The sequence below is a fragment of the Microcebus murinus genome, chromosome 10 (genome assembly GCF_040939455.1).
Source record: "Microcebus murinus isolate Inina chromosome 10, M.murinus_Inina_mat1.0, whole genome shotgun sequence".
NCBI lineage: Eukaryota > Metazoa > Chordata > Mammalia > Primates > Cheirogaleidae > Microcebus > Microcebus murinus.
The window spans coordinates 29,731,642-29,743,053 of NC_134113.1; the positions used below are offsets into that span (position 1 = coordinate 29,731,642).

The window sequence follows — 11,412 nt, forward strand, 5'->3', positions numbered from 1 at the left end:
TGGTTTATGTGCCCTGCTCCTCCTCCGCTGCCGCCTCCTCTTCTTTCTCCTTCCTCCCGCCGAGCCCGCTGTTGAAGCTTGTTTGCACTGGGGCTTATCCGGAGCGGAAATTCCTTTCCGTTTTTGTGAATGACAAACTCATTAACAATTCATCAACACAACCTGTTCCAGCCGGCCCGTCCCCACGGCAACAGCCCCTTCCGCAGAGCGCTCATTGGCTGGCCGGGAGAATGTATCCATTGAGACGCTCGCTGTTTGTATCCATTGAGGAGCTGGCTCGCGCAGGGGGTGTGCGAGGGCTGAGTCCAAGGGATAGTGAGCAAATCGAGTCTTGAATAATCCGGGGAGAAAGACGCCCGGGTAGGTTTGAGGTGCAGCTTTAGAGGGAGGGATTAGGAGCCGCTAGACTTTTTTTTCCCTCCGCTCTCAGTAGCGCGGAGTCCGAATTAATTGGATTCCATTCACTGGGGAGGAACAAAACTGTCTGGGCAGCTTCATTCAGAGAGATCCATTGACACTAAGAGCCAGCGGCTGCAGCCGGGTGCAGAGGGAACCGCCGGCTTCACTTGAGTCTCGCCTACCCCGACCGCTAGCCTCGGCTTGGGCAAGGCGAGGCGAATTCAACTCCGCTCCGGGAGCGTCTGCTTCGCGCGCTGCGCTCAGCCTATGCCTGCCCCGAGGGGCGTCTGGTAGGCATCCCGCCCTCTCCCGCAGCTCGACCCTCATGATAGATACGCTCAGACCCGTGCCCTTCGCGTCCGAAATGGCGATCAGCAAGACGGTGGCGTGGCTCAACGAGCAGCTGGAGCTGGGCAACGAGCGGCTGCTGCTGATGGACTGCCGGCCGCAGGAGCTGTACGAGTCGTCGCACATCGAGTCGGCCATCAACGTGGCCATCCCGGGCATCATGCTGCGGCGTCTGCAGAAGGGCAACCTGCCCGTGCGCGCGCTCTTCACGCGCGGCGAGGACCGGGACCGCTTCACGCGGCGCTGCGGCACCGACACGGTGGTGCTGTACGACGAGAGCAGCAGCGACTGGAACGAGAATACCGGCGGCGAGTCGGTGCTCGGGCTGCTGCTCAAGAAGCTCAAGGACGAGGGCTGCCGGGCGTTCTACCTGGAAGGTACGTGCCGGGGGAGCTCCGCGCTCAGGGCAGGGCGAGGGGCGTGGGGCTGCGGACTGCGGGCCGGGTGTGCGGACTGGAAATGCCTGTGTTGCGCTCGGTCGCGGCTTCCGAGCCGCGCCGCCGGGTTAGGGGCCGCCGGCCGGCTAGGTAGGGGCTGCGACCGGCGCGCGTTCCGCACCGCAGAAGCAGGCCAGCGCCGAGTCCGCCCGCTTCCGGCCGCGGGCTGCTCTAACGAGTTCTGGGGCTTCTTACCCAGAACGTTTTCCACGTAACCCTGCTTTCTATCACTCAATTTTGAGTTAAGATTTCCAGGACGGGAGAGGTTGTTGGGGGTGCAGATTGGCACCTCCTAGCTCCTTCAAATACTCAAAGTTGCAATTATGTGCATTTCCGGATTCAAAAGAATAAGGACTCCCAGGGGAGGCGGGCCCGTTCGTTGCATTCCCGAGGGTGCACATTTAAGTGTATTTCTCTTACATACATAGCTCTGCATGTCGAGGGGTTCGTGGGGTGCTCGTGGTGTTTCTTGCGGCCGGCTGCGGTTCTCACAAGCTGTGAAAACTACTACGACATCTCGGGTTACAGGACTGCTTTTCTCGTTCTGGCAGGTGGCTTCAGTAAGTTCCAAGCCGAGTTCGCCCTGCACTGCGAGACCAATCTAGACGGCTCGTGTAGCAGCAGCTCGCCGCCGTTGCCAGTGCTGGGGCTCGGGGGCCTGCGGATCAGCTCTGACTCTTCCTCGGACATTGAGTCTGACCTTGACCGAGACCCCAATAGTGCAACGGACTCGGACGGCAGCCCGCTGTCCAACAGCCAGCCTTCCTTCCCCGTGGAGATCTTGCCCTTCCTCTACTTGGGCTGTGCCAAGGACTCCACCAACTTGGACGTATTGGAGGAGTTCGGCATCAAGTACATCTTGAACGTCACCCCCAATTTGCCGAATCTCTTCGAGAACGCAGGAGAGTTTAAATACAAGCAAATCCCCATCTCGGATCACTGGAGCCAAAACCTGTCCCAGTTTTTCCCTGAGGCCATTTCTTTCATAGGTGAGACTAATTAACAGTTTTCGCTCTGACATTTAAATGCAAAACTCTCAGCCATTCATGGCGTTTAAGCTGTTAATCGTTCTTACTGCTTGCTAATTTGTCAGATTGCAGGTCTCTAATGTTTCTAGGGTGTTCTTAAGTCTGGTTTATCTTCTTGCTAAGGAAAGAAAAACGTGCCTTTGACGTGGCTGCAGACCCCAGGTGTATTTGAAAGGCTGTTGATTGAATCTTTGAATTTAGTCACTTGAAAGGGGGAGCTGTTCATAATCAGACAACAGACCTTTCCCACAGTCTCTGGACTCGGGAAAGGCTATATAGAAGTACTTACTGTAGACAGGAATTCTAGCATTGCTTTATAATTTAAAAAGACGTGGGAGTTATTTTAGGACATCAAATGAGTTGTTGGAAAGCGGTATGAATGCTAAATGTTATCCACTTGAATGATACTGTGATACTGGTAACTGAGACGGTGGGTAACCTGAGCCCAGCAGGAAGAACTGTGGGCTGGAAGCCTGGGAGAAGTGAATCTCCAGGCATTGTAATGCATTTCCTATTACAAAGGAACTCATTTTCAGGCCATGTCGACATCCTGTTCCTCCTAATGGGCTGTCCCCTGTGACTTCCCTCTCTCTTTTAAAATGCCTGAATACCTCCATTGTTAGCTGCACAACATTTGGAGAATAATTTAATAGACCCTTGCAGTCTGCATGTCTGTATAAAAGGCATTCACAACCATATTGCAGGGTTTCTGGTATTCACATGCTGAGGCAAAGAATGCACACATTAAGAAGTTTTTTGTTGGCAGAAATGTAATACAAAAGGTCCCTTCTCAGAAAATATCTGAAATATGTAATTGTGTCCAGTGTGCATGTTTTATCTCAGTGATACAATTTCTGCTGCCTGCAGGGCAAAACTGCCACACACGAGTATTTTTTTTTATCTTTTTTCCCCTAAAGTTCAGCTTTTAGACTGATCATTCACAAAGGGTGGTTTTCAATCTACTGAAATCTTGCCTTTCTTTTTGTGTTCACAGATGAAGCTCGGGGCAAAAACTGTGGCGTCTTGGTGCATTGCTTGGCTGGCATTAGCCGCTCAGTCACTGTGACTGTGGCTTACCTTATGCAGAAGCTGAACCTGTCAATGAACGATGCCTATGACATTGTCAAGATGAAGAAATCTAACATCTCCCCTAACTTCAACTTCATGGGCCAGCTGCTGGACTTTGAGAGGACGCTGGGACTCAGCAGCCCCTGTGACAACCGGGTTCCAACACAGCAGCTGTATTTTACCACCCCCTCCAACCAGAATGTCTACCAAGTGGATTCCCTGCAATCCACGTGAAAGGCCCCACGCTTTTCCTCACTAGGATGTGTCCGTTCCTTCAGCAGTTTCTCTTGGCAGCATCAGCTGGGCTACTTTCTTTCTGTGTGGCCCCAGGTGTCAACGTGACACCAGCTGTCTGTATTAGACAAGGTTACTAAGTGTGGAATTGGTTATTACAAAGAGAGATTTGCTCCATTCTCTTTGGAAGAACAGGACATGCTGTATAGATACAGGCAGTAGGTTTGCTCTGCACCCACGTGTACAGCCTACCCATGCAGGGACTGGGATTCGAGGACTTCCAGGTATATAGGGTAGGACCAAAATGGTAGGGTAGGAGCATGTGTTCTTTAGGGCCTTGTATGGCTGTTTCCTTTTGATTCTGGAACTGACTATATATTGTCTTCAGTGAAGACTGATTCAATTTTGCATATAGAGGAGCCAAAGAGAGATGTCAGCTCTGTATTTGTGATATCAGTTTAGAAAAAAACAAAACCTGATATTCCATTTGATTATTGTAAATATTTGATCTTAAATCACTTGACAGTGTTTGTTTGAATTGTGTTTGTTTTTTTCTTTGATGGGTTTAAGAGAAATTATCCAAAGGGCAAAAGAGCAGTATGCCACTTCTTAACACACAAAAAATGGAAAGTTTTGCTCTTTTCTAATCCAAAGGGTATATTTGCAGCATGCTTGACAGTACCAATTCTGATGACATCTTCATGGACACTATTATCAATAAGACCTTGTTATGGCGCAGTCTTTAGTCTCTTCCACGTATCTTCCTCATGATTTTTTCCTCTTGCTGTAGTTTGACTATGCCTTACCTTTGTAAATATTTTGGCTTGTGTTGTCTCAAAGGGGATATCTTGGAAAGACACCAAAATCCTGGGCTCACTTTTTTTTTTTTTTTAACTTCAGCTGTGCTAAACAGTATATTACCTCTGTATAAAATTCTTCAGGGAGTGTCACCTCAAATGCAATACTTTGGGTTGGTTTCTTTCCTTTTTTAAAAAATTTGTATAAAACTGGAAGTGTGTGTGAGAGCATGGGTACCCATTTGATAGGTGAAATGCATATGATTGTGAAGGAAGGAGAGTTAAGTTGCTCCATTCTGTTCGTGGTGTAAAGTTTTGAGCTGGAATTTATTATAAGAATGTAAAACCTTAAGTTATTAATAAAATAACTATTTTGGCTATTGAATGTGTATTTCTAAAGTAATCTCTTAGTTGTACTTACATGTGAAGTGACATCAGAAATTTTTCAGTTGGGGACTAATATTGGCTTGTAGGTGTAGCAGGGCAAATTTCTTATTTTTAAGCTATTCCTAGAATGGTTTTCAGGTGCAGTTTATGAAATTCATCTTTTGCTTCAAATAAAGATGGCATCATAGAATGGACTGTCTGTATCATGTATATGGATGATACTTTCTATGAGTATTGTTCCAGCTTGTTTAAGGAGATATTTAATGCCCCTGTGGAAAAAAAAAATGAAGCCATGCAGCATAAGCTTGCTCAGGAGTAAGATTTGGATATTCATGAACAGCCCTAAAGAGGTGTACCAGAATAACAAGGTGACAGCCACATGTTAATCCCTGTGTTCTTCACCATCAAGAACCTCTGCTCAATAATGCTTAGACATGTCAGGGAGAAAGGGGGAATCTTGTTTCTGTTCTGTGGTTACTGTCTGGCAGTATCCTAACAGAATAGCAAACGAATCCCAAATGGTATCTCTCTTTGTCTCCTTGTGCAAGGCGCATACATAGGTTTTCTCACTGAGCCTGGATGTGGCTTTAGAATTTCACATTGGCACTTGAGATGAAACTTTGCCATCCCTGTGCTAATGGGCTTTTGTGCTTAACTGGTTCAGAATGTGGGTCAGAAACCCCTACTGAACCTTGTAGAGATTATTTTGAATGGTTTCTCTCAAGCAAAGACTTAATATCCTGTCATTTTCCTTGGGAACTCTCCTTTTCTTGCCCCAGCGTAAAAATACACAACTCCCCCATTCCCCTGCCCCCCCCCCAAAATAACCCAGTAAAGCGCAAATATATGGAATCAAAAGAACTGGAACACACATTTTGGGCCCTTTTCTGTATGAGCTGAGTCCCCTCATCTGAAGTAGGGAGAAAAATGAACTTTTCACCCACATGGCACATGTGAGATGTCATTGGATTGCTTGGTCATCTACATTTTAGGAGGCAAGTGGCCCTCATTGTATGGCAGTCACTTCAAACTGTCCAGTGTGATTTTTAAACAACTAAGTCTAAGAAGCAAACAGAAATAGTGCAGAAAAGTACCACTCAGTCTCTCCTATTTGGGTGTCCCAAGTCAGCAGGAGTACAGAAAGGAGAAGTGGGTTGCAGTTCAACTTGGCTCATGTTAATCCGGTTCTGAACGGTTTCCGCTCCTGGCATTCCCTAAACTGCCTGTTCAAAGTAGGGATTTGCAAGCAGCGTTAGCAATTTCCTGTCCAGCTGCAGCTCAAGTAGCTGGGTGCTTTTCCTCCCCTTTTCTTTTCTCTGATTTCTTTTCTCTTTCTTTTTCTTTCTTTCATTTTTTTAAAAATATGGGCTGTGGATAATTTTAGTGCATTTCCTCTTTGTGGATTATTATCTCTTTCCTCCTCGAACCTGCATACATTGAGTTCCTACTGCTCGGCTCAAGCCGACAGCTGGCCTCCCCAGCACTTCCTCTCGTTTCACTGTAGGTTTGTTGTTTGTCAGTCCACTTCTGAAATTAATAATGTTTTCTGGCCAAGTGCCACAAGCCATTACCACAAAGGGGAAGTAACACATATGAATAGCAGGAAGCCATGCAGGGTCACAGTGTGAGCTGAACCTGTGGAGGGAGCATAATTGAGCCTGGCCCATTCAGCAAGTGTCTGATGGCAATTTGGGGAGAGGGAGCTTGCTGCATTTAAGCAGCTCAAGCTGTGAAAAAAAAAAAAAGTTTCCAATAAATTGGGAGCAAATGGTCTTTGTCACCAGTCTGAATAAAGGAGAGAGAGTAAGAAGAGTTTAGGGCCCCCGTAAAGTTGCAATGTCTGAGGTTTCTCCCCCCTCTCCTGGGATATTGTTTCATAAGGCTGGTGAACAGAGGGGTGCCTGTTTCTCTCTATTCCCACAAAAGGACTCATGTTAAATGGGTAGTTTTTACGGTTCACATAGGCCAGGAGATTCAAAGAGCTATTCTCTTCCCTTCTTTTTCTTGTATGGAAGGTGGAAGGTTGTAACTGACGGCCTGGGCCCCTACCTCGCTCGGCCTCCCTTTCTTCCAGCTGTACCAGGGCTCCTCTGGTTCCTTTGTGCTCGCAGGCGCTGCGTGAAGGCGATCATTTTGCATCTTGGAGTTGGGTTTGCTTCCTGAATGGAGCCCGCACGGTTACTAGGGCAACCTTTGCCAGCAGCTGCAGTTCCACCGCCTCCCTCACCTGCTGTCCCCATTAGTGGCTTCCTCAGGTCTCTGAGAAAGCGTTACCTTTCCTGCCTTCTGCAGGGGCCGGGTGCTGAGGGGGCTTTGAAAGATGAGGTTGTCTGCAGATTTTGTGGGAGCCTCGGGAGGTGTAGAGAAGGCAGTGGTCAATGGTATGAACTGGTTTTAGGATTAAAATCAGAGTGAGAAAGGGTTATCTGGGGATAAAAATACCAACACAGTCTTCAAAGGAATGAAAATGGAGACTTGCCCTGACCTGACAATTAGAAGAGCTGAACTCTAACTCCTGCTCTCTCACTAATGAATCTGTTAGCCCTGGGGGAGGCACCTCACCTTACCAAGTTTCTTTATTCTTGTCTGTAAAATAAGGGAGTCTTTACCTCTTATTCTAGGATTCTTTTATATTAATAACTTCAGCCTTCTGGTTTGGATTGGGGACACCTATTAATGATAAAATAAGGTGCAGAGCGGGTGTGCCAAATAACTAACATTTATTATGGGTACAAGATACTGTACTTTGTGTACAATATTATCTTATTTAATCTTCAAAACAGCTTTGTGCAGTGGGTCCTATGACTATCTTTATTTTCCAAAGAATAAATTGAGGCAAAGAAAGGCCAATAAAGCCGAAAGCTATTGTATGGGACACCTAACACACACTGTTCGAGAAGCTGCGTGCCTCCACTGCTTGTTATCTCGGGAACTGAGCTTTGAACCTTGGGCTCTTCCTGTTGTAAACTGCTTGTCATCAGTATTTGCTCCTCTTTCTAAAGTCCCATGATGTCAGATAGAGAGTGATGTCCCCATTCTACAGCTGAGGAAGCACAGGTTAAATGACCTGCCAAATCAAACCCGACTTCAATAACCAAATCACAAGGAGGCCCCAGGTGGTGTACTGCCAGAGAGGCATCCACCTAGAAGCTTCCATCCTCCCTTTCCACAGAGAAATTGCCCTTTCTTGGGTCCACTATCACACAAATTACAGAACTGATTCTCCTAAGGATCTATGAGGTGGCTGCTAGCCATGGGGCCTGGCCCTGACCTGACCCTTGCCTGTGCTCCCCTTTTAGGGTTACACAAGTAAACTGTCCCCAAACAAGTTCAACTCCTCACTTTGATCCCTCCTAGAGGGAAACTGGAAGAGGGAGATGGGGGTGGGAGGGAAGAGGAAGGGGGAGGAAGAAGACATGATTGAGGTCTGCAAAAAAAGAGGTAAACTGATGAGCAAATTAGCAAATAGTGGAGAAGGAGGGGTATGGGGGAGGACACAGCAAGGGCAGGTCATGTGGTAGCTGGCTAAACACAAATAACCTTGAAACGTCCTCTGAAAAAAATCAGTCTTCAGACCATTAGCTGCTTCAGTAGGATGACTTTGGGTGTAAATGTGTACGCAGTTCCTCACATAAGCCATAATCGTTTCCCAAAAGATCCTGCAAGATTGTCAAATACCCGTATTCCTCTTGCATTCCTATTGCTCACTTAGCAATTGGCCCTCAATCAGTCCAGTTTTGGTGAACAAATCTTCAAACTTCTTTAAAGTCCAAAATTGATTTCCTAAGAGTATTGAAGGGCACAGAACAAAGTTCAAACAATTCACAAATATTTATCCAGGCCTTGATGTGCATTGCACTGGTTTGATAAAACAAGGTAAAAATCAAAGGCAACCAAAGATTTAACAGAAGCCCTCAAAGGCTGAAGACAATGTTCTGTTTCTAAGTGCAACCACTTAATCTCTCTGCTAGTGCCCCAAATAAAAGAGGAACACTCAAGTAACCATTGGAAAAGTTCTTGTATGTCCCTGTCTACTTCAACTGTCTAACTAATATTTTAGACTCCACATTTTATTTTTTATGTAGGAAAGGATTAATAGCCCACATGTATGCAATTTGACTCCTCCGCTTCCCTATTTTGTCCTGGAAAATACCACTAGAGAAGGTGTGCACATCTCCTGCCTATTACCGAAGTAATAGGAAAGTTTTGAACCACCATACCTTCAAAAATGAACTCTCAGACACACAAAGGAAAAGTGAGGAAATATCATACATCATTTGATAATGACATCTGAAGAAAGCACAAGGCAAGTCTGAAAACGATCGCTAATTCTAAGCTAAAATCCCTTTCCTGCTTTTGGAGAAAATTTAAGTGTTTATTACATTAGGTATTTTTCATTAGGTCCAGATGAATTCCTATTGCAAATACTAACAGGAGAAGGAGGAAAGAAAGAGGGGAAGGGGTAGAAGGGGATCTTTGGGAGTACATGGTTCCCAGGACAACTATAGCAGGAATGTCCTTTTATCTCATGTTCCAGTTATTTATTGCTACATAACAAAGCACCCCCAAACCTAGTGGCTTCAAACAACAATTATTTATTTTGTTCATAAGTCTGCGTGTGAGCCGGGCTCATCAGGTAAGACCGGTCTCTGCTCAGTGCAATATTGTCTGGGGCAGCTCTGCTGTAGGCCAGAGGGTCCATTTCTGAGACAGCTCACTCACATTGCTGGCAAGCTGGTGCTAGCTGGCCCCTGGGAGCTCAGGGGCTAGGGCCAGGGACTTTGGTTCTTTTCCATGTGGCCTAGATTTCCCCACAGTATGATAGCTGGGTTCCATGGTGAAATCCCAAGAGAGCGAGCACGTGCCAGGTGGTAGCTGTGTTGACTTTCATGATGTGGGATCAGAAGTCACTTCTGCTGTACACAAAGTTCAAAAAGAGGGGACATAAAAATTCACCTTTTAGTGGAGGAGGGGCAAGATTCTGAAAAAAGCACATGAGATGGAAACTATTGTTGCAGTCATTCTCAGAAAATACTATCTGCCGCCTCTCATGTGGAAGCAGTTTGAATGTAGGACTGTAAGAAGTAAGAGTGAGCTCCCATTGAGTTAGATCAAAAATGCTTAGCTCTAGTAGCCTTGTGGTCTTACCTTGAAGATATTGCAGTTTTCAACAGCTGCTTAATTATCCTTTTGGTCCTATTCTTGTTTCATCTGTTTCTAATGTTAACAATAGAGCAATGCCATCAAAACATTTTTTAGACTGACCAATAAAATAAAAAATAAAACAGTTTTCACAAAACAATATTAACTTTTCATTTTGGTAGAGAAAATATTATGTTTGAGATTGAGTCACCCAAGTAGCTGTGATTCCTTACTTTCATGCAAAGTAGTGTTCCATGGTATTCCATTGTATCCTATTGTAGTAGACATTGATAGTAGGAATCTTACATTGGTAGAATTTTTTTCCTTCTAGTTTTGACTATTATGAACAATACTGTTCAGAACACTTTTGTGCATGTATCCAGATACACATGTGCACATGTTTCCCTGTGGTATATAGAGGAATAGAATAAGTATAGTCTATGTAGATCCCTAATTTCAGACAATGATAAATTGTTTTCAAAGTGCTTATACCAATTTGTGTTCTCACCAACAGTTTGACTTTTCATATTGTTCCATGTTTTTGTTGACACTTGACATTTCAAACGTTTTAGCTTTTGGACATTTCAAATGTTTTATCTGATGGATATGAAATGGTGGTTTATTGTGATTCTAATTTCCATTATTCTAATTCCTAATGGATTGGGCCCTTTTATTGTGTTCATTGGCCATAAGACATTTTATTTTGTGAAGTGCCTTTCAAATCTCCTGCCAGGTTTCAATTGGGTGACTTGCGTTTTTGATACTGCTATCAGAAGTGCTTTGGTATTCTAAATACTAGTCTTTTATTAATTCTATGCATTGAAAATATCAGTACAATGCTCTTCAAACTTTTTTCCTCTGGTCCTCCTCAGGGAAGGGCTAGGGTGTGTGGGGGGCAGGTTGTATGTATACTGCTCTACTCCACAGGGTGTCAGAAAGACAACGATGCAAATGGCTATGCTCAACCTGCATAACCCTGCGTGGAAGTCATGTGGGACTTGTGCCTAAAGATGTTTGAAAACCAGTGATTGAATCTGTTTAACAGATGTGGAACAGAGAGATTGAATTGAAGGACTAGCTACTTTTGATTACCTAGATTTAAGTGGGGCAGGGATAGAAGTGTTTTGGGAGATACCAAATCTTGAACCAAATCTTGAACCAAATCTTGTGTAGTTTCTCACAGATAGGTGGAAAGAATGCTACAATTATGGGTAATGAATTACATTTAGTTTTGGAAGTAATAAAAGACACATTCTTTGCAAGGCGTGCAAGAATATTTTTCAAGTTGTAGAACAGATAAAAAATCAGGATGCCCAGGGATACAGGAGGTACAACTTAAAGAGAAGTTGCAAAGTGTAGAAATAATTGTGGGTTTTGACGTATAGCCTTCCTTCCCAGTTATATCCAGTTATAGAATTCTACTGTGTCAGGGAGGATCAGACTTAGAAGTCTACAGTAGAGAACGAAAAGTAAAAATCATCAAAACTCATAGAGGGTTTATTCCTGTCTGCCTGTTTGTAGAAGCCAGGAGGTGAGAAATCCTGGCCTGGTAGGGCAATTTTACGAGATCAT

At 44.9% G+C, this 11,412-nt stretch overlaps 1 protein-coding gene across 1 annotated transcript; it reads left to right on the forward strand.

The window, feature by feature from the left end:
• Positions 1-254: 254 nt before the first annotated feature.
• DUSP6 (dual specificity phosphatase 6) lies at positions 255-4,696 on the forward strand. Its single transcript, XM_012753882.2, has 3 exons — positions 255-1,124; positions 1,736-2,173; positions 3,207-4,696. Exons 1-3 carry the CDS (start codon positions 725-727, stop codon positions 3,512-3,514), a joined length of 1,146 nt encoding a protein of 381 aa, XP_012609336.1. The 5' UTR covers positions 255-724; the 3' UTR covers positions 3,515-4,696.
• The last annotated feature ends 6,716 nt before the right edge of the window (positions 4,697-11,412 follow it).

What these genes read in the sequence shown, in the direction of transcription:
- DUSP6 (XM_012753882.2), top strand. Translation starts at nt 725, where the DNA reads ATGATAGATACGCTCAGACCCGTGCCCTTCGCGTCCGAAATGGCGATC. An exon ending in CCGGGCGTTCTACCTGGAAG is followed by an intron (nt 1,125 to 1,735) that starts GTACGTGCCGGG and finishes TCGTTCTGGCAG; the next exon opens with GTGGCTTCAGTAAGTTCCAA. An exon ending in TGAGGCCATTTCTTTCATAG is followed by an intron (nt 2,174 to 3,206) that starts GTGAGACTAATT and finishes TTGTGTTCACAG; the next exon opens with ATGAAGCTCGGGGCAAAAAC.